The sequence below is a fragment of the Anomaloglossus baeobatrachus genome, chromosome 6 (assembly GCF_048569485.1).
Source record: "Anomaloglossus baeobatrachus isolate aAnoBae1 chromosome 6, aAnoBae1.hap1, whole genome shotgun sequence".
NCBI classification, from domain to species: Eukaryota; Metazoa; Chordata; class Amphibia; order Anura; family Aromobatidae; genus Anomaloglossus; species Anomaloglossus baeobatrachus.
In genome coordinates, this window is record NC_134358.1 from 517,552,589 (window position 1) to 517,576,593 (window position 24,005).

Below are 24,005 nucleotides of genomic sequence, written 5' to 3' on the forward strand. Positions count from 1 at the left end.
CATCTGGCTGCATTTCCCATTTTGCCGGTGAGGATTATTGTTGCTGTTAATTCACTGTTGGTCGCTATATGTCGCCTTGTTTGACCTTTTTGAGATTTTCTTTCTAAATAGATGTGTGCTTGTTGTAGTAATTCTTGGTTTTTGAGTATACACACACGTTAGTCATATGCTGGCCTCTCGCTAATTAGCTTAATTGGCTTAAAACCGGAAAACGCCTTTAAGTGCATGTGCACTCTGATCTGGGCTTTACACGCAGCGATATCGCTAGTGATGTCGTTCGTGAAAGCACCCACCCCCGCCGTTTGTGCGTCACAGGCAAATCTAAGCCCGTGGCGCACAATATCGTTAGTCCCCATCACACGGACTTACCTGCCTAGCAACGTCGCTGAGGCCGGCAAACCGCCTCCTTTCTAAGGGGGCGGTTTGTGCGGCGTCACAGCGACGTCACACGGCAGCCGTCCAATCGAAGAGGAGGGGAAGAGAGCAGCCAAAAGAAAGTCACGCCCACCTCGTTGCCGGAGGACGCAGGTAAGGTTGTTCGTCGTTCCTGGGGTGTCACACGTAGCGATGTGTGCTGCCTCAGGAACGACGAACAACCTGTGTCCTGCAACATCAACGATATTTGGGATTAGATCGACGTGTCAACAATCAACGATATGGTGAGTATTTTTGATCGTTAGCGGTCGTTCGTATGTGTCACACGCAACAACGTCACTAACGAGGCTGGATGTGCGTCACGAATTCCGTGACCCCAACGACATCTCGTTAGCGATGTCGTTGCGTGTAACGGGGCCTTGAGTCTTATTTGCTGAGTTTTTGGACCAGAGACTGTGCTGAACACTAAGATTTTTTTTGTTTGTGTTTCTGCATCAAAAACCTCAAGAAAAAATTAACTGTGTACACAACCGAAGAGTATGTGTACATGGAGTCTTTTCAGGAGGATTCCGCCCAGAATCAGTCTTATGTCATGTCTAACTTCTTCAGGGTACAGAAACCCTTAAAGGGGTTGTCTACTACTTTGACATTGATGGCCTATCCTTAGGATAGGTTATCAATGCTGATCAGTCAGGGTCCAACACCCTGCACCCCTACCGATCAGCTGCATTCAGCACCAGTGGTGGTGGCAGCAGGAAATGCTCAGTTCCGGAGCGTCTGTCTTCTGATAGTGGACGCGGCTGGGAACTGCACATCCACCTCCTATTGATTGGAATGAGAGGCGGATGTGCAGTACCCAACCACGGCCACTATCGGAAGACGGAGCAGCGCCAGAAATGAACATTTCCTTCTGCCGCCACCTGGACCGGGAAGAGTTGATCAGCGGGGGTGTGGTGTCTCGGACCCCGGCCAATCAGACATTGATGACCTATCCTAAAGAAAGGCCATCATTGTCAAAGCAGTGGAAAACCCCTTTAAGCGGTTAAAGGGAGTGACATGCTTGATCTCTATACTTTGAAAGTACAGATTATATGATGCTGACAGAGAAGCTGCCACAAGATTGTCTGAAAAGACGCCAGTGAAGCCGCTTCAGGAATACAACAGTCTGCGTTTTCCTGAAGAGGCTTCACACGAAATACACCAGTGGGTGCGCCAACTTCTAAAAGATGCCCTGGTCACATGCTCTAAGATTCCTTTACTCACCTTCTCGTGCTGTCGGTATAAGATGTGTCGTGATTCTCTTCCAACACCAGCCATCTAGGAAGAAGGATTGTACTTGTAACATATTAATATGGCCACACTGGTATTTTCAAAGGCAAGAAGCCACCTCCTGTAAAAAGTGATAGCTTCCTGTTACCCTCTACCCATTGAGAACACATGCACACTCAGCGGAAGTGAGAGTGCAAGTGTATGGGGAGTCATGAGAACGACCTGTCGGCTGCCTCTCGAATTGTATCCAGTCTAGGGAATGCAATATAATATAGCAACAGATCTTATGAGGTGTAATACTGTAGAATGGTGAAAAGACACATGGCGTTTATCAGGCGCCATTGTTTTCCATTCTGTGCTGGATCCATCTCCACATTTAATTCCATTCTTTTTGCTTTAATGACTGTCCCTCGACTGGAAAGAACAATTTCTGGTCTAAGGGAACAGTTACCGTATTTTTCGGACCATAAGACGCACTTTTTTTCCTCCAAATGTTGGGGGAAAGTGGGGGGTGCGTCTTATGGTCTGACTATGGCTGCGGGGAATGAGGGTGGAGCGGGTCATCGGGGGCACGAGCAGGCTGTAGCAGCCTGCCGTGACCACGTGGACCCGCTCATTTAATATGCACGCCCATCCTCCCGCCCATCTCTCAGCGCAGAACCTGGCGCTTACAGGTGGGCGGGGTGATGGGCAGGGATAAACAGCCGGCCCGCATGATCACCCCTGGCAACTGCAGCCTGGAGTGATCATGTGCGGCTGTATTCACTGCCCCCCGAACATCATCATCAGTGCGGGGGGCAGTGATCAGTACACATTACTCATCGTTCCCCTGCAGCATCGTGATCTCCTGTCTGTGCCGGTCAGCTGACTTGCCTGGAGACTAGCGGCGCGCACAGCGATGACGTCATCGCTGTGCGCACATGTCCACGCTGCCGGCACAGACCACCGGAGGACATCGTGATGCTGCAGGGGAACGGGGACGGCTCCACTCAGCGCCGCTGCCGCTGATATAGACGGTAAGAGGAGCGGTGCTGCAGGGAGTGAGGTGAGGTAAGGTAAGGTGAGTATGAACATTTATTTTTTTTTATGTGCCACAGGATGCGGCCATACACCAGGATGAGAGCATATAGAAGGATAGGGGTATATTATGAGCAGCATCGGGAAGTATATGAGCAGGATGAGGGTATATGAGCAGCATGGGGAGTATATGAGCAGCCTGGGGAGTATATGAGCAGCCTGGGGAGTATATGAGCAGCCTGGGGAGTATATGAGCAGCCTGGGGAGTATATGAGCAGCCTGGGGAGTATATGAGCAGCCTGGGGAGTATATGAGCAGCCTGGGGAGTATATGAGCAGGATGAGGGTATATAGCAGCATGGGCAGTATATGAGCAGGATGAGGGTATATATCAGCATGGGGAGTATATGAGCAGGACATTACCCCCATAATAGTGTCAGCGGCAGATCCTCAGTGTGTCATGACCACATTTTTTGCTTAAAATTTTATTTTCCTATTTTCCTCCTCTAAAACCAGGGTGCGTCTTATGGTCAGGTACGTCTTATAGTCTGAAAAATACGGTAATTTTTTGTGTATTACATTTCATACAATTGAATGTGTTTCCTTATAGTTTTTGTTTTTTTGTTTTTTTTTTTTTCTTCTTGTTTTTTACTGTTTAATTTGGTGAAAACAGATAATTTCCACCTCCAAACCATTGATGAGCAAATTTATAGACTATATACCGGTAATCTTCCATATTTGTAGAAAACTCCTTTAATAATTTGCCACCTATAAGAAAGGCCGCCTTCTCCGTGCGCTCGTCTCGCGAGCTCTAATATTTCCATCTCCAGTGTTTTGCCTTGTTCCTAATGACATTTATTAAACATATTTAATAAAGTCTTTTACATAATGCATATTAAACACTTAATCTCATTATCTGTCTATACGCGGCACAGTGAGGCAGAATATGCTGGAGTCAGGCGGATTTAGTTTGTGCGTAGATTCCGGAATTTTATGCAGAAACACTATTTCCATTTTAATTTTCGGCTTATGTTCTTTACATCCCCCTCCTCTTAATCTCGTGTTATTTCTCTCTGATTTAATGTGATGATGAAATTGTTTAGGAGACGGGATATAAGCAGATATTAGCCTGTCGAGAGATAAGGCCAGAATGGGATTTGTTTTTTGGGAGAATATTTATGTAAACTATTATTTGCCAAACCAATATAATGAAAGTTGTAATAAGATTTTTTTTGTTTTATATTTTGTAGACTTAATCAAGCGTCCTTATATTGGGATTGTAGCTTTATACCCCATGCTGGCTATAGAATGACAATTTGCAACAACTGGATTTTTTTTCTCTTGTTCCAAATAGCAATTTTTATAGTAGAAAATAAGAAAATTGCTGAGACTTCTTACACCTATGGAAGCTAGAGGAACTAAAGATGGAATTCATTATTTTTTTTTCTTTTTCTTCCAAAGGCGTCTTTCCATAGACCAGTACTGAACTAGAAATTTAAGGCCCATATAAACATTAGAATAAAATGGTAGAAACCACCGATAGTCCAATTTGTATGGGGGGGGGGCTTCTGGAATCTTCTCTGAGGTCAGGGAAGATTCGATAAGGCCCCCATACAAATAAGAGAAAGGGTCCCGTTACACATAGCGACCTACCAGCGATCCGACCTGGCAGGGATTGCTGGAACGTCACTGCATGGTCGCTGTTGAGCTATCAATCAGGCAGATGTCCACATCGACCAGCCATCAGCGACCCGTGTAACGACGGCTCCCTGCACAATCAGAACTGGCGCTCGTTGGTCTCCCGCCGTCAATCACGCCGATGCGTGCTGCTCAGCGGGAGACCAACGAGCAAAGAATGGTCCTGATCGTTTTGTCACGATTAGCGACCTTGCAGCAGGGGCCCGCTCGCTGCTGCTTGTCACACACAGCGATATCGCTGGCGAGGTCGCTGATACGTCACAAAACCTGTGACGTTTCAGTGATCTCTCTAGTGATCTCGCTGTTTGTAACGGGGGCTAAAGGGTTGGATTTCCAATGGCTGATCCTTTTTGTTCTACAAAAGAAAGCCACTGCCTGAGGTGTGCTCATGGAGAACAATCAACCGAGCCCAGCGTGCCAATGTATGGCAGAGTCAGGAGACATAGCTGTTGGCCGAACTATCATTCGTCCAACAGCTATTTAATGCTTGTTTAGGCCTTTAGGAACACCTCCAACTGAAAGGGGTTGTACACTACTAGGACAACCCCTGTTCATTCCCCTTGTTCACGCCGGTAATATTAAATTGGCCTATACTCTCCTCCAGTGCTGTCGTGGTTCCAGTGAAGTCTAAGTAGTGTTCCCGGGCTTACCTGACCTTGTTATGACACATGAGCCAAGCGACCAATCAGTGTCCGGCGTCTGTCTCCCTGCTTTTTAACGTTTGAGCAGAATGTCAGCACCAGAGTACAGTTCCACTTGTGTTTTGCAAGGATGAGTAAATCTCCAATAAAACATCAGATTACACTCGCACCAGTGCAAAACTAAAGGTCCCGTCACAGACAGAGGTAAATCTTTGGCAGATCTGTGGTTGCAGTGAAATCATGGACATATTGTTCCATTTGTACACAGTCACAAACCTGGCACTGATTGTCCACAATTTCACTGCAACCACAGATCTGCTGCAGATGTATCTGTGTGTGACAGGACCTTAAGGGGCTGTGTCCACCTGCGATTGATTTCTCATGCCATATTTGCCTGAGAAATGAATCGCAACACGCTGCGTTTGGCAGTGATTCTCAGCTCACACACCCCCATACAAGTCTATGGGAGCATGTGAAACATCGCACTGCACTTGGATGTCATCTGGCTGCAGTGTGATGTATGCAAAGACAGGAAGCGGAGGACATGGGGAGAAAGTGCTCCCTCTACTCTGCAGCTGTGATACGATCACATCACAGTAGCATGACCCTCGGCTGACGCTTGCAGCACAGGGTCATTAGCATATCGCTTCCAATGCATCGGAAGCTATGCACAAGTGGAACTGTACCCTAAGGCTATGTGCCCATGCTGCGGAAAATGCTCGGATTTTGCCTCGGATTTCTCGCGGAAAAGCCGCGGATTTTCCGAAAATCTGCAGCAGCGGCACTTCCAAGCCATTTCAATGGCATTTTGGAAATGCTGTGTCCATGCTGCGGATTTTTCCGCGGCGGATTTGCCGCGGATTTTGATCCGGAAAAATCTGCAGCATGTCAATTATTGTTGCGGATTTTGGTGCGGATTTTGGGTATAGAATGGGGAAAAAAAAAAAAATCCGCGGCAAAAAAAAGGTGCGGATTTGCCGCGAAAGTCGCGGATTTTCATGCAGAAAAATCCGCAGCAACATTCTACCGTGGACACATAGCCTTACGCTCAAATCCTGCTCAAATGTCCAAAGGCGGGGAGACAGATGTCAAGCATTGGTCGCTTGGCTCTATTTCATTTTTACCCATTGAAAGTAATGAGAAAGTGCAAAAACACTGAAAAAATGCAGCATAACATTTGTTGCATTTTTGCAGCTTTTTTGCCAAATAAAACTAACTTCATTAACATTTGCTAAAACCAAATCAGAAATCCACCTGAAAAACTCTGCGAAAATCCATTATTACTGCCAAGAATGAAGGTTTTGGCTGCAGAACATAAATACCGCAAAAACACCAGGTGTGAACATGCCCTATTTAGGGAAATCTCTGCAACCCCAGCCTAAAAAAAATGCTATTAGGACCCTGTACAATACTCATTCAAGGGTAATAATAATCTTTATTTTTATATAGCGCTTACATATTCCGCAGCGCTTTCCATACATCAGCCACACTGTCCCCATTGGGGCTCACAATCTAAATTCCCTATCAGTATGTCTTTGTGGTGTGGTAGGAAACAGGAGGAAACCCACACAAACACAGGGAGAACATACAAACTCCTTGCAGATGCTGTTCTTGGTGGGATTCGAACGCAGGACCCCAGCACCTTCAAGACTGTAATGCTAAACACTGAGCCACCGTGCTGCCCATTCTACAGTGCTAACCACTGAGCCACCGTGCTGCCCGAAGGGTAAAAAAAATAAAGCTCTTAAAAACGTTGCTTCAAATCTGCACCAAAAAAAAAATGGATAAAATAAAGGGAAACCATAGCAAAGCAACAAACACGGGAAAAAATAAAAAAAAATTCAATAATCAGAGAAGGTTGCTATTGCATATTTTGGTGCAGACACCTATAGAAAATGTGAAAAATAAATAAAAAAAAAAAAGGCAGCATTTATGCTACATGTGAACAAGCCCCCAATGTGTTTTGAGAGGCTCCTATTTACAGTGTAATAATAATGTCTATACATTTGGAATTTTCTATACACATATATATTAATAAATATCTGCTATTGTCCCTGTAAATTAAATAAAAAATTTAAAAAAATGATTTTATATATATACATTTTTTTTACCTGTGACGTGCGGTTCTTCTGATCAGAGTAGTGTCTGCTCTGTCAGCTCTGTTGTGACTTTTCAGTCGCCATGTTTCCTTCTACCTTCATAACCTAATGCCATCCATTTCTTAATGTGGCAGATTTCTTAAGCTTAATTGCCAAACTGTTTTTGAAATATTTACACAATTCTTAAAGTGCTAATTGGAGCTGGAGCTTGTGATCAGCGGCGGGGAACCGTAAAGCGAATGAACCCAAAGCGCAGCCACAATCAATTTTTATACTCTGTTCCCTGTCTGAAGTGCTGGTAATAAAATGCAAGCTTAACTAGAGGGCACACTTTTATTCCCTCCTCTGCTGGCGAGATAGGCCATTGGAAAGGTTGCAGAAATAATTGGGCGCAATAAGTGCAGACAGTATATATGTTATAATTAAAATAATTGGGATAATAAATGCGGAGCCCCCCGTGCCGTGTTTACAGGACTGTTTTATGGTGTTTGGGCTCCTCTCTGTGGAATCTCATTAACGATAAATCGTCGTATTAAATGGATAATGTTGACATTAACCTTACCCCTCCAATAGATGTTGAGAAACTTTATGCAGATGATACTAATTGTCGGATGCAGAAATTATATTATCTGTGTTGTGTTCTCCTGTTTTGTTTTTACAAGCCCCACGTTGGGCGCCACTTTCTCACCAGTGTAATTGGGCATATTTTTGCATGTGTCGTATGGCCGCAAATCACTGGTGTAAGTTTGGGTGATCCGCTTCCCCATATTTTTTTTTTTTTTCTTTTCCATACTCTCCACCATTCTGGATTTCTCAGGACACCTAGGCTGTAAGGAGATGGGGTTTATGTACACCCTGCCCAAAAAGTGGGCATTCTAGTGTGGGCCATATTCATTCCATGAAGGGGTTGGGTAAGATGCTGAACTTACAGGGGTTTTCCCAACAATAAATGACATTTTAATCAATAACTCATGAAAGAAAAATAAGTTCAATAATTGAATGTAACTAAACAAAATGTTCCTGTGCTGAGATAATCTTATAAATGTATCCCTGCTGTGTACTGTGTAATGGCCGTGTCTGACTGTACAGGGACATGGTGTGATCATACCACAGCTCCTGATCAAGCCCGAAGTAAAAGTATAAAGATCCATGTTTTCCCGAAAGTAAGGCCTACTCCGAAAATAAGCCCTAGCATGATTTTACAGGATTTTCGGAATATGCTTGAAATATAATCCTTACTCCAAAAATAAGCCCTAGTTACAGTCAAGGTCGGCATTAAGGGGAGTCAAACTTTACAATTTCTTAGGGACCCCAGCAGTTGTATTCTGAGGTTGATTAAGGACCTTTTCATGACTTCAGTCATGTGACATAATGCAATCAAAGGTTTCCTAACTGCAGAAGTCTAATAGCACTAAACAGGAGACAGGCTGGTAAGCAGGACCGGCATTATGGCAGGGGCGGACATATCATTGGTGCACCACACGGGCCCAAGAGGTTAGGGGGCCCATCTCTACCTCCTAAACAAGGTGACTTGTGCATTATGATCAGCTATTGGGCTGCAAGGGGCCCATATACTGTTATTGCACAGGGACACTTTTCTGTCTGTGTATTCGTCAGTGCATTATGAGGAAGGGAAAGCAAACTGGGCAATTTTACAGGACCCCCAGCATTTATATCCTGATAACACTGATTCAGGACCTTTGTGACATCACGTCATGTGACTTGGGTTTCACCAAAAGGTCTCTTTTCAGGAGTCTAAAGCTGGAGACAAGACAAGCGTGTGTGTGTGTCTGTGTGTGTGTCTGTGTGTGTGTGTGTCTGTGTGTCTGTCTGTGTGTCTGTGTGTGTGTCTGTGTGTGTGTCTGTGTGTGTGTCTGTGTGTGTGTCTGTGTGTGTGTCTGTGTGTGTCTGTGTGTGTGTCTGTGTGTGTGTGTGTGTGTGTGTGTGTGTGTGTGTGTGTGTGTCTGTGTGTGTGTCTGTGTGTGTGTGTCTGTGTGTGTGTCTGTGTGTGTGTCTGTGTGTGTGTCTCTGTGTGTGTGTGTCTGTGTGTGTGTCTGTGTGTGTGTCTGTGTGTGTCTGTGTCTGTGTGTACCAGAATGTGATTATGGCTAGATTTGAATAAATGTTGATTTTATTTTTTTTTGTTCAAGAATAATGTGGATTGTTGTTCATGGAAGAAAAAAAAAGACATCCCCTGAAAATAAGCCCAAGCCCATTTTTTGGAGCAAAAAAATAAGACCCTGTCTTATTTCCTGGGAAACAATGTATTACAGCAGGGAATCACAGCTGATTCTTTATGTGAGGTAAAACATTTCCCTGCCTGTTATTAAGCAATGTTTTACCTCAAAGAATGATTTGTGATCCTGTGCTGCAAAGTCTGTATACTCTTTTGCATCCTCCCCAGCCCAGGAGATGTGGTATGATCAGACCATGTTCCTGTAAGGTCAGACATGAAGTCCCAAATAGAAAACGCCTTCTTTAAAATTTTGCCCAGCTAACGATCGAAGCAGTAAAACTGTTTTATTACATGCCAGTCATTCAGGTTACTTAGAGCGGAAGTTTCTCTTTACGGGGTGTCTGATCTGTAGTTCCCCAGTTTTGCGTTTGTACGTCCTAATGGGACAACTAGTAACAATGGCGTGCTAAGAAGCATTTTATTGTGCACTTGTTCAATACTAGATTACTGAACTACTAATTAACAATTTTATAGCTTTTGTAAGGTTCTATAAAAGGTTAGTCTAACAGGTATCAACCCTTGAGAACGCTCAGTTATTTTTTTTTTTTTCTGTTGGTTAGCATGATGCAAAGATATTTTTATATGTAGCGTAGATTTGGTGATAAAAAATATGGTGTACAACAACCACAGGTCAAAGAGTTAACTGCAAGAATGCCCAATGTTCTGGTGAAGGGTCCTTTATCTTGATGAAAAGCGTCTGTGCCTTTGTGGTCACTCCACAGTTAGAATATTCAGGTGTGATGGTCAGGTATCCATTACCCCCCAATTCTGGTGAGGTCCCTATCCCACTTTTATGACATGGTTAACTCAGACCTTACCATAATGTGCCGCTGAATACTTGTAAATACATGTCGTCACAGAAAGGTCCTTTTTTTGGATGAAAAACGTCTGCCTTTGTGGTCACTCCACAGTTAGAATATACAGTTGTGATGGTCAAGTATTCATTGCCCCCCAATTCTGGTGAGGTCCCTAACCCACTTTTATGACATGGTTAATTCAGACCTTACCATAATGTGCCGCTGAATACTTGTAAATACATGTGTGTAAGTGTGCGGTATGCATCTGATAATGCGTCTCCTTCATGTCTGTCTTCTGAAAGCGCTCTCTGTCAATAGGTCTCCGCCTGTGCCGGGTAGTAAATTGTGGAGAGCTCCATAAAGAGTATATTAATTGCAAATGTTAATGCATTCTCGTTGCTTTAACAGACTGAAGTATTTTCCATCTACAGAGCTCTTCTGCGTAATAAAATCCTCCGACCAGACGTCCCGCAGAAATGACTTCTCATATAGAGGCTTCCATCATCGGGCTAATGCGGACGGCTATTCTTACTCTGTAGAATATATATTGTGTAGATATTATACAGCTCCTCTCTGCTCCATTATATACAGAATACATTAGTGCTCTTTATACTACATCTCCTGTTATATATTTATTTCTTTGCACATTTGACTCTTTTTGCTCCTGTGATTCTACACTAGTATATCCTGCTGTTATAGGCTGATGTGTGTTTTTGTGTATAGGATAAGAAAAACTTTGTTGTCAAGGGTCAATGTAATTTTGGGGGAGAAGGTACCAAATTTTGTACTTTTGTCAGTAGAGGGCAGCATTTACTGACAAATGGGTTCTAATTGGATTCTTAAGTCTAGTCTGTAAAGCATTTTTCCTCCGAATGTTCGCTTCACCATCCGGTGGGACCATGTGTCTGTAGCTTTCTTTCTACATGACTTATAGACCTTGATTAATCATTTGCTTTTTTTTTTTTTTTTTAGCACTGGTACATTTTGCACCTAATACCTCAAAATAACCCACAATGCTTGATGAATTGACCCTTATTTTTCTGCACCCTTTTAGGGTTCGTTCCCACAATACAAATACGCTGCATTCTAGACTCAGAATCAGTCCTCCTGCAGAGAAGCGAGTGTTCGCCGCAGGAGACCGTAGCATCCATGCCCACGATCAGGGTTCTGGGTGCTGTGGATTATTGCCGTTTCCCCTCGGCCACAACACTTGCATCTTCGCAAGCATAAGGCTGCGTGCCCACGATCAGAGATCACAGCTTTTAGGACGCAGCATGCTTCAGTTGCATCCAAAATGCTGCCATGTACAATACAAGCACAGTGGTTGGGATTTTTAGAAATCCCATGCCCACTGTGCTTTTTTTTTTTTTTTTATTTTTTTTTTCTCCCCTCAGGAAACACTGACCTGCGGTGCAATTTTCCAAGCCGAAGCATGTCAATTGTTTGCTGCGGAGCCGCAAGCGTCCTCCACCGTGAGAACAGAAGAGACAGACTGCAACTGTCTTAGCCTGGATCGTGGGCACGAGGAGCTGCGGTCTCCTGCAGAGGGGACTCGTGGCCCTGTAGGGCAGGATCCGCCGTCTCCAGGATGCAGCAGGTCCTGATTGTGGGCTCGTACCCTTAATTGTCTGTTACCCTTAATTGCCGAATGTCCATTTACGCTGTGTAAAAAAGCACAGTGGGCAGAAGATTTCTATAAATCCCATCCACTATGCTTGTAATATACAACGCAGAGTTTTGGACACAGGGAAAGCACACTGCATCCAAAACTTTGCGAACACGGATTGTGGGAACATACCCTTAGAGTAATAAGTCTTACGATTATTTCAATAAACACTTAAAATGTTGCACGTTGGTCTCCAACAAAAGTAGCAAGTGATGAGGTAGGCTAAACCATCTGGATAATCAAAACCACAGCCTAAATAACAAACAAACCAAAATATAGACTTAAATTAAGTCTCACAAAACAAATTAAATCAATTTTTTTTATATATATATATATATATATATATATATATATGTGTGTATATGTGTATGCATGTAATAATTTTATTTCATTTGTGACTTAATTTAAGTCTATTTATTTAAAAAAATAATATATATATTTTTATATATATATATATATATATATATATATATATATATATATATATATATATATATATATATATATATATATTATATATATATACTGTATAATATATATTATAATATAATGGACAAAATGGAAAAGTAAAATATGCAGGCAAGTTGCAAATAAAATGCACCATAAGATTCGATAAATGTGATAAAAATCTAGTAATGAAATTGTAAAAAAGTAGAAATTAAATTATACGGGGCAAATAAAATTCACCATTAAAACCATTTTTACTACAGAAAAAAGCACAGAGGCAATAAGGAATTGGTCCCTTATTGCACATTGTTGATGAATATGGTACATCATCTGATTTTTCAACACCATTTATCCTTACAAGTATGATGATCATGTTGTATAAAGTGGCTGGTCTGCGCTGGTTAGCAGTGTGTGCAGGCAGCTGACCAGTGATGGGAACAACCTGTGGCTTTATGGCACCCACTTGACATTGGGCACATTCACAAGAACTCCTGTGTGCCCTGAATCTCAATGCGAATGTTCATTCACACACTCCAGACCAGAACAGCTGGGTAGTTACAGATGAAATTACCAGGGAAAAAAAAAGCCAAGGTACAGAAGTAAATTCAGCTGCCGCCAAGCAGGCACCAGAAACGTAACAAATTAGTAATAATGAGGATGAGCTCTGGATATAGACAGGTAATATATCTCCATCTTGTCACACTCCAGGGATGTTGGCTTTGTGTATATTTTCTCGGTGCAGCGACACACCCTCCTCCCGGCGCGCACACCGCGGCATCTGCACGCTTCTCTGTGCCCATAACTAAGTTTTGTCTTCTCATTTGTGTGGAGTCATTATGATGATTTATGTGAAGGCCGGGCTGCAACCTGTTGTGCAAAAGATATAGAGAAAAACCTGCACATATACTGATATATACCGTTAAAATCCCATTCTCTATTGTGTGGCTTCCTCATGGTACAGATTACTTGCGTGGATTCATCAAGACCTTTGAAGGTGTCCTGAGTTCTTTGGCGCCAAGACGTTGGGCGCAAAGTGTGCAAGTTGGTCGATACAGCCCCCGTGGAGCATACTTGTTTTTTCCAGTACCTCTTTCTACATCCCAATCCACTCAAGCATCTGTGGAAGTCAACATCATGTTCCTCAAACCAGTCCTGAATATTTTTTGTGGCAGAATGTTAGGTATTGCCCTGCTGAAGAAGGTCACTTGGTCTGGACATATTTTAGGCATGTGGTCTAGTGATGGGCAGTCCGGCTCTTTTTGGTGATCCGGTTCCTATGGCTCCGCTCGCCAAAAAGAGCCAGATCTTTCAGATCATTCTCTGCTCCTTATTAAATGTGTGTTCACCCCAGGTGAACACATATTTAAGATTATAGTAACGCCGCCAAAGCCCAGCCCACCCGCGGCTAAACCCCGCCCACTTACAAGTGGCCAATTAGATTGCTGAGTAGGCGGAGTTTAGCCGAGGATGGACGGGGTTTTGGCGGCGAAAAGAGCCGTTTAGAGATTTGAGTGGCTGACACTGGTGATCCGGCTCCTGTCGTACACAGCAGGGAGCCAGATCTTTGTGTCGGATCGTTCGCGACCGACACATCACTAATGTGGTCTCAAAGTAACATTCACGTAAATGTCAAGGTCTTTAGGTCTCCCCAACAGTAAATATCCCACAACATCACACTGCCTCCACCGGCTTGCCTTATTCCCATAGTTCATGTATGTACCAAGTAAGGCTACTTTCACACTTGCATCGTTTGACAGCCGTTGAAATCCGCCGCTTTGGGAAACAGCGCAATCCGTTAACAGATGTGCGCTGTTTCTCATAGACTTGTATTGACGACACATTGCGACGGATGGCCTTGTGTTGTATCCGCCGGCTGACGCTGCATCTGCTGGGCGGAAAGAACGCAGCATGTAACATTTTTTTGCGCTTCCCAGAACGTAAAAAAACCCGCAATGTGCAGGATTCAGTTTGCGTCCGTCGTTTTTATAATGGAAGCCTATGGTGGCGGAATCCGTCGGAATCAGTCATTTGACGGATTCCTTTGACGGATCCATCTTTAGACAACTGCACATGCTTAGTTGAGTAAATCACTGAAAAAAAGCTAAAACGGATTGCATTGTTTTGCAGGATCCGTCACATCAGTTGTGCCACTATATGCAACGCATCCGTTACATCCGTCACACAACGCAATGCAACGGATGCCGCACAACGCAAGTGTGAAACTAGCCTAAGGCGTAACATTTTTCCTTGTGAAGAGCTGCATAGCTGACATTCCAGTGTAAGGAGGTTTATAAGCCATGCAATGCGGTATTGTCTGTTAGGATTGCTTCCTCCAATAGGGAGGAAGAAGCTGCATAGCTTTGAAATGTGTAGAATAAACTGCATTTGACCCATTGATGTTTCCTGGACTCTTCCATCCTGAAGTCTCCAACAGCAGCGCAGAAGAGACTAGTTTTTCCCCCTTCCTCTATTGCCTGTACCGAATGTGCACACGTGGATCTGCAGCAGCGACCTCTCCTTCACTTATGTATTGTTGTGTGTCGCATAACTACAGAAGGTGAGCACAATCTTTGTCTGTACCACTTTTCATCAGACAAGACCTTATTTGCACCTTTATTCCAATGTTTTCTCCATTCTTCCAATAGGTGGCGCTAGTGTTAAAATCCACTTTCTGAAAAGTCAATTAGCATATTTAGTTTCCCAGAGAAGCATTGCTCAGTGGTTAGCACTGCAGTCTTGCAGCGCTGGGGTCCTGGGTTCAAATCCCACTAAGGACAACATCTTCAAGGAGTTTGTATGTTCTCATAGTGTTTGTGTGGGTTTCCTCCCACACTCCAAAAGCATACTTATAGGGAATTTAGATTGGCAACACTGTCCCCATTGGGGCTCGCAATGTATGTAAAGCGCTCTGGAATTAATGGCGCTATATAAGTGAATTAATATATAAGCCTCCTGACATTGTCTGGTGAGGCATATACCTATCCACAAGGAGACACATTCCCCTTAGACCTCAGTCACAAGCCTCTCATACAGCCAAATCAGATTGCGTGCTTTGCACTGAGGAGTGGCAACATTTCAAAACACGTGTCTGCAATTTGAGATTCCTGTTTGGCTTTTGTCATATGGCAAGGCTCATTAAAGGGTTGGTAATGACTTTTAGGATTGCTACTTAAAATAGTTGGCACTAGAGTTCAAGTCCTCTTTCTCTCTGAAAAGGCAATTTTGCATATTTTATGTCTCAAGTAAGTAACGTACATGCATTTGGATGCCCGTTTGAGGTAGTAGAGAAAATGGGATTCATGAGACAAGTATAAAATCAATATTATCCTCAGAGGGCAGTAGCTTTAGTGTAATTTCTGAGGTCCCATGCTGTCATCTCTTAGGTTCAGAACATGAGAACCAGACACTTGGTTACTCCTAATCTTGATGATCTTCTTCAAGACTACTTAAAGGGAACCTGTCAGCAGAGATTTCACCCAAAACCTAAAAGATTCCCCCTCTGCAGCTCCTGGGCTGCATTCTAGCAAGGTTCCTGTTATTATTGTGCCCCCTGTAAGACCAAAATAAAGACTTTATAAAGTCTTACCTTTTCGTATGGCAATCTTTTTTTATAGTCACGGGGGGCGGGCTCTCTGGCGTCCGTTATTCTCCCTCCTGGTCCTTATTGCCGTCCCCCATCGCTCATTTCCATAGCTGATGATGCTGCCCAGTGCTCCAGCGGTCCCCGCGCATGCCCAGTGCCAGTCTCACGGGACTGAGCAGTGTGACCGCTGGTGACGTGTGCACAGGCAAGAGATTATGGGCGGCGCTGTAATTTTCATCAGCAAGTACCCGCCCATAATGTTGTGCCCGCGCTTTCCCCTGTGCCTCCACCGTTCTGCGCAAGCGCTGGCCATATGGCCCCACGTCACCTCCCATCTATTTCCTGCTCCAGGGAAAGTGGGTAAGAGGTGACGTGGGGTCATATGGCTAGCGCTTGCGCAGAACGGTGGAGGCAGAGGGGAAAGCGCGGACACGACATTATGGGCGGGTACTTGCTGATGACAATCACAGCACCGCCCATAATGTCGTGCCCGCGCACACGTCTCCAGCGGTCACACTGCTCAGTCCCGTGAGACTGGCACTGGGCATGTGCGGGGATGGCTGGAGCAGTGGGCGGCGTCATCAGCTATGCAAAGGAGCGATGGGGGACGGCAATAAGGACCAGGAGGGAGAATAACTGATGCCAGAAAGCCCGCCCCCGTGACTATAAAAAAAGATTGCCATACGAAAAGGTAAGACTTTATAAAAAGTCTTTATTTTGGTGTCACAGGGGGCACAATAATAACAGGAACCTTGCTAGAATGCAGCCCAGGAGCTGCAGAGGGGGAATCTTTTAGGTTTTGGGCGAAATTTCTGATGACAGGTTCCCTTTAACATAATGATATTGCTGGGTCACGATGTAAAAAAAATAATCTTAAATTCAGAAGTTCAGTATTTAATAAATCACGTAGAAGTGAATGGTATGGCATTGGTATGGCTTTCGATGAAGGAATACTGAAGACGACCCTTTTATCTCATTGAAAAATGGAGTTTGGGGCATGGAAAACAGTGGATAGTTGGAGACTCTATCCATAGACTTTGCCGGAGCAGATCTGGGCTTAGGTTGATCAGGTTGACGTGGTTGATGATCCAGGCGACTGGAAATTATTGGCTTCTAGCTCTTATCTGATTTTGGGACAACAACAAGGAACCACTGAATGGCAAACCCTATTTCAGAAGCTTATTTGCAATTGTGGAGACAAGACGAGTGATGCCTGGGGATGCCTTTGAGCTTTTGATTACTTCATTTTCATTTGATGGAAAACCTCCCAACCTATGAATAAAACGTAGGGATCAATATACCCAGCAAAAGTAAAAAAGTGTGGTTTTGACCACCAACGGGGTGGTATACCTTGCTCATATTGATAAATATCAAAAAGCCTTTAAAAGAGAAACCATAGAAGGCTCAAAATAAAGGATGTGACCATTTGATGATAAAATGTTTTTATTTAAATTGTTAAAAATAACATATGTTGAGTATTGATAGAAAATATAAGACTGGATCAGATTCCCAAAACTATTAGCAGCAGTTTGTCAGGTTATAAAAGTGCTTAGTGCAATGACCAATTATGTATAAATATCAATTAATTATATATAGCATATAAATAACAAAGTGCCAAGTGCAAAAATATTAAAATGGTTATATATAATAATAGATATAAGGTATAGTAAATATAGCCTAATAATGTAAAGTGCTGTGAAGTGCAAATTGATTAGGAATTTAGTATACCTTTAAATTGGTCAGGGAAGTCCTGCGTGCCTCTATGCCCCGACGCGCGTTTTAAGTGTTCTTTTCCTCAGGAGGTGCTGTATCTTGCTCATATTGAGTGGCATAAATCTAAGCCTTCCGTCGTCTGAGTATTGTCCAATGGCTCCATTACGGAGGAATAACGGATTCACACTTTTGGTTTCCGCTTTGTAGCCGTTGTTCCATTTGTAACGGATCAGTTTTTAGTAGAAGTGTTTCTGAGCACCCCTTGTGTTCTGGACATACACAGTGTTTAAGGAAAAAACCTGATCCGTTAATGGATGACCATCTCTTCTGATCCGTTTCCCGTAGACTTAAGTGTTTTACAAAAAAAGACTGTCTCCAGTTGCAACTTTTATTTTTGACCGTACAAACAAAAATGTTGTGCAGATGATGCTTTTTTAAATCCCGTTGAAATAGGATTGGAGCCAGATTGGTGTCAAGTGAGTAACATTTCTGTCTCAATCCAGTATTGGATCATTTTATTTTCATTTTTGTCATCCGAAAACAGCAATAACTACTGGACGGGTGAGAATGGCTTAGACGTGCGAGCTGTCATGCCTTCATAGAAATGCATATAATTATTTTATTATGCCAAGTAATAAGATTACATTTAGTAATTGACATTGATACTGTCCACTTGTCCAGTGATATCCAACAGCGCCATCTGTTGACAATGTTGTCTTACTGCAGTTAGTTTAATGTTTCACTGGTTACTGTGCAATGAAAATTGTCCTACCAAGGCTTATGTAGTTACCCATCAGACCTTGCATAGGCTCTGCCCCTTCTTCTTCAGCAGCCATTTCAGTTACATGAACACACACATTCTGCATGCTGAATATCTCTCCAGATCTCTGCTCCTTATGTTTGCCTCTACATAGCACAGTCGGTGAGTTATGATCCCCTGGTTAGGGCTCATCAAAATTATAATGTAGTTGGTCTGTTCTGCAAGTATTATCCTGTCATTAGCTAATATGTATTCGCCATGTAGTGCATTTACCCTGCATGTCCTGTATCAAATGGAATGCTATGTAACTCAGATATGTTGTATGTTGTACTTAGTATTTTCATTTATTTCTTGTAGTTTTACACTGATCTCATTAATAAAAGTTGTAAAGGACCCCAGCGTCCGAGTCAATGCATTGATGGGAAAGAGTTAAGCTGTCTGTCAACTCGTCTTCCAACGCACAGATTGAGGGTGCCAGAACAGTAAAACGACTGCTATTAACGGGGTTGAAGCATAGACGCCGACTTCTATCAGAGAGCAGTCAAGCCGCATACAGACACCATGTCAGATAGAGGATCTGAAGTTTATGTAACACGCTCCCATGTAAGCTCGTCAGCTTCAAGGAAGTCTGTGAGCAGCGCTGCAATTGCCACCGCCAGGGCGAAGGCGGAAGCCGCCAAAGTGAGAGCTGCCTTTGCTGAACAAGAGTTGAAATTAAAGACAGAAAAAGCACGTCTAGAAGCCGACCTTGCAAAACTTGCTGTAGACACAGAAGCAGCAGCAGCAGAAGCTGAAGTACAGGCTTTAGAAGAAGCAGCACGCAGCGACGGTAAAAGTTTCAGGTTAAGGCTCGGACCCGAACTCAGTCATCGGGATATCTCACAACGCACTTCAGACTACGTACTAAAGCATACCGCATCAGACGACCGTCTACATTCAGCTCCAAGAGAGAGACTTAATCCTGCCATTCAGCCATCAACCTTCATTCAACAAACATCCCATGTTAAGCATGAAGGTAATTCCGTCCACCTAACACCATCAGTGTCACCTGCACCCAAGTTTGTAGATTCCTATTACACAGCGAACCGTCCCAAAATGGAGGACCCCGATGGTGACTATCATGGCGACAACGTATTTGATGGCAACAATAACTCACTGGGACCTCATCATAGCAACATGTATCAGGACCACCCTCTCAGAAATCAAGAGCTACCAGATTTCCTCAAGTTCTTCGCACGCCGTGAGTTACTCACCAAAGGTCTTTTAAAGTTTAACGACCGTCCTGAAAGTTACAGAGCGTGGAGAGCTTCCTTCAGAAACGCCACGGCCGGCCTGGACATCTCTGCCAATGAAGAGATCGATCTCTTGGTCAAGTGGCTAGGAAACGAATCAGCAGAACATGCAAAACGCATCAGGGATATCAGCATCAACCACCCGAGCAAAGGTTTGTGCCTGTTATGGGAGAGACTTGATGAGTGCTATGGCTCTTCAGAGAGGATAGAAGAATCCCTCTTCAAAAGGTTGGAGGACTTTCCCAAGATCTCTAATAAGAGCTTTCACATGCTAAGAGAATTGAGCGACCTCTTGGTAGAACTCCAAGTCGCCAAGTTTGAAGGAGACCTGCCAGGCCTCGCGTCCCTAGATGCAGCCAGAGGTATTAAACCCATAGTGAATAAGTTGCCTTACAGTCTGCAAGAGAAATGGTTGAACCGGGGTTCAGATTACAAACAACGTCACAACGTGCCGTTTCCTCCATTCCATGTCTTCGTAGATTTTGTGCGCCAGCAAGCCAAGATCAGGAATGATCCCAGCTTTGACCTTTCCACCGCAGATCCCATCAACCCACGAACAGGTAAGCCTGCTCCAGTACGCAACCCTCGAGGCTCACCTATCACTGTACACAAAACTAATGTGTCTGCTACAGATTCATCACGCAAGACCCACAGTACAACAGAACCTGAAGGGTCACTAACAATTGACCCAGACAAAGAGTGCCCCCTACACAAAAGGCCTCACCCACTGCAACAGTGCAGGAGTTTTAGAGGAAAATCTCTTAAAGACCGTAGAATCTTCCTCAGAGAAAACAACATATGTTACAGATGTTGTGCATCCACATCTCACTTAGCTAGAGACTGCAATGCCAGTATCACTTGTTCGGAGTGTAACAGTCAAGAGCACAGCACAGCTCTACACCCAGAACCAGCCCCACAGAATTCCACGCACATCGACCGACTTACAGAGCACGGCGGGGAGGAGACAGAGAGTACACCTCCTGAAGTGTCACCCCAGTGCACTCAAGTTTGTGGAGAAGGTCTCACTAACAAATCCTGCTCAAAGATCTGTCTGGTTACAGTTTACCCTATGGGCTACAGAGAAAAAGCGGTTAAACTCTATGCTATACTCGACGACCAGAGTAATAGATCACTCGCCAGCTCAGCTTTCTTTGACATCTTTGGAATCAAGGGACTTAGCTGCTCCTACTCACTGAAAACATGTACAGGAGTGAGTGAAGAATCTGGCAGGAGGGCAACAGGTTATCAAATCGAATCCCTAGATGGGAAGACATCCTTACCCCTTCCTACATTAATCGAGTGCAATGCCATCCCGAACAATAGAGAAGAGATACCCACTCCAGAAGCGGCACTACACCATCCCCATTTGAGAAACATAGCGCATCTCATTCCTGCACTTAATTCCCAAGCCAAGTTGGTCCTTTTGCTGGGGAGAGACATCATCAGAGTTCACAAGGTGAGGAAACAGATAAACGGTCCTCATAACTCGCCCTACGCTCAGAAGCTAGATCTAGGATGGGTAGTTATAGGGGACGTCTGCCTCGGGAATGCTCACAAGCCGAACAACGTCCAATCTCTCTACACGAACACATTGGAGAGTGGCCGTCCATCCTTTTTCCTACCCTGCCCCAACAAATTCCTAGTGAAGGAGAATCTCACCAATTCAGCACACTTAAATGGTGGGAAAGACAGATACGCCATGGATGAATTGTGCGACGGAGACAAAGATCATCTAGGGTGCGCTGTCTTTCAAAAGACCAAAGAAGATTATAAACTAGCCCATTCCATTGAAGATGAGACCTTCCTGGAGATAATGGATCAAGGATTTCACAAGGATGAAAACGACAGCTGGGTGGCTCCACTACCATTCAAGCCACAAAGACCCCGTCTTCCTAACAACAAAGAGATGGCACTAAAGCGCCTTACCTACTTAAAGCCAAGTTTCTCAAAGAAGCCAGAAATGGAGGTACATTTCTTTGCTTTCATGGACAAAATATTCAAAATACCAACCGACCAAAATCCTGCAGACCATGCGACCAGAGCGGTATCGGCACCACGCCTCAAAGACACTAACTGGCTAGTCAGACCTGCATTTCTGTATCAACCAGTACCCACTGCTCACGAGACACATACACATGAACTCTTCGAACCAGAATCAGATGTAGAGCTACGGCCTCAAGTTTCCACACTTAGCACAACGATCACCAACAGGCACCTTGATTCTCGCCGCTTCCTCAGATTCTCTACCTGTAGATCGGCCTACAGAGCCTTGACTTGCCTGATCCATGTCATTAGATCCTTTAAAAACAGACAGTCGAGACCAGCTCCATGCAAAGGCTGGCATCGTTGTCATAAAGCTTACACAGTAGAAGAGCTCACGCAAGCCAAACACGCAATCATCTGTTGTGTACAGCATGAAGCTTATACCCAGACTCTAGAGTCCCTCCGGAACCACAGAAGTGTCCCAAAAGATAGTCCCCTTAAAAAACTGGACCCGTTTGTGGATACTCAAGGACTGCTGAGAGTCGGGGGACGAATTTCAAATGCAAAGCTTGAAAATGACGAGTGTACTCCAATCATTGTTCCTCATGGCCATGTTGCTTTCCTGCTGGTTGAGCATTATCACGCACAGGTTAGACATCAAGGGCGCTTGATAACTGAAGGAGCCCTACGGGAAGCGGGTTTCTGGATAACAGGAGCTAAGCGACTTGTGAGTAGAGTCATCTTCAAATGTATCATCTGCAGGAAACTCCGTGGTTCTTTTCAATCCCAAAAAATGGCAGACCTACCAGCAGACCGTTTGAGTACCGAACCTCCTTTTACTAACGTGGGCCTCGATGTGTTTGGTCCCTGGTCAGTTGTCACACGTCAGACTAGGGGAGGACATGCAAACAGCAAGCGCTGGGCCGTCTTGTTCACATGTTTGAGTATTAGAGCCGTACACATAGAAGTCATTGAGACAATGGACACATCCAGCTTCATAAATGCCTTCAGACGATTCATTTCTCTCAGAGGACATGTAAAGCATATACGCTCTGACAGAGGATCTAACTTTGTAGGAGCATGTGGTGAACTAAAGATTCCCTCAAATCTGGACATTAACCAAGTAGAAAGACGTCTTTCAGAACTAGGTTGTACGTGGACCTTTAACCCACCGCACTCATCTCATATGGGAGGTGTGTGGGAGCGCATGATCGGCATCGCTCGCAGAATCCTCGATTCCATCTTTCTGCAACTTGGTCCTTCGAAGCTCACTCATGAGACTCTAACAACCTTCATGGCCGAGGTAGTAGCTATAATGAACGCCAGACCACTGGTTCCCATATCCAATGACCCTGATGACCTATCTCTGCTCACCCCTTCAACTCTCCTCACCCAGAAGTTTAATGTGAGTATGCCGACTTCTGGAGAGTTTACTACAAAAGACTTGTACAAATCTCAATGGAAAAGAGTTCAAATGTTAGCAGACCTTTTCTGGACTAAGTGGAGAAAACAATATCTCTCTACATTACAGACAAGAGACAAATGGCAAGATAGTAGACCCAACATGAAACCTGGGAATGTCGTCCTAGTGAAGAACACTCAGTCTAAAAGGAACGAGTGGCCTCTAGGATTGGTAACCAAGGTCTTCCCAAGTCAAGACGGACAGGTCAGGAAAGTGGAAATCAAGATTCCCAAGCAAAGTGGAAAGCTGTTTCTTAGACCTGTATCTGAACTTATTCTATTGCTCTAGTTTAAGTTTGTGGCATTCCCCCGGATGCCAGACGGGGAGTGTCATGCCTTCATAGAAATGCATATAATTATTTTATTATGCCAAGTAATAAGATTACATTTAGTAATTGACATTGATACTGTCCACTTGTCCAGTGATATCCAACAGCGCCATCTGTTGACAATGTTGTCTTACTGCAGTTAGTTTAATGTTTCACTGGTTACTGTGCAATGAAAATTGTCCTACCAAGGCTTATGTAGTTACCCATCAGACCTTGCATAGGCTCTGCCCCTTCTTCTTCAGCAGCCATTTCAGTTACATGAACACACACATTCTGCATGCTGAATATCTCTCCAGATCTCTGCTCCTTATGTTTGCCTCTACATAGCACAGTCGGTGAGTTATGATCCCCTGGTTAGGGCTCATCAAAATTATAATGTAGTTGGTCTGTTCTGCAAGTATTATCCTGTCATTAGCTAATATGTATTCGCCATGTAGTGCATTTACCCTGCATGTCCTGTATCAAATGGAATGCTATGTAACTCAGATATGTTGTATGTTGTACTTAGTATTTTCATTTATTTCTTGTAGTTTTACACTGATCTCATTAATAAAAGTTGTAAAGGACCCCAGCGTCCGAGTCAATGCATTCATGGGAAAGAGTTAAGCTGTCTGTCAACTTGTCTTCCAACGCACAGATT

At 43.9% G+C, this 24,005-nt stretch overlaps 2 protein-coding genes across 2 annotated transcripts in view; both read left to right on the plus strand.

The window, feature by feature from the left end:
• The window catches only part of PARD3 (par-3 family cell polarity regulator), an 807,488-nt gene that overhangs the window by 201,179 nt on the left and 582,304 nt on the right, over window positions 1-24,005 (plus strand).
• On the plus strand, window positions 18,360-23,813 carry LOC142243500 (uncharacterized). Its single transcript, XM_075315481.1, has 2 exons — window positions 18,360-18,462; window positions 18,658-23,813. Exon 2 carries the CDS (start codon window positions 18,862-18,864, stop codon window positions 23,323-23,325), a length of 4,464 nt encoding a protein of 1,487 aa, XP_075171596.1. The 5' UTR covers window positions 18,360-18,462; window positions 18,658-18,861; the 3' UTR covers window positions 23,326-23,813.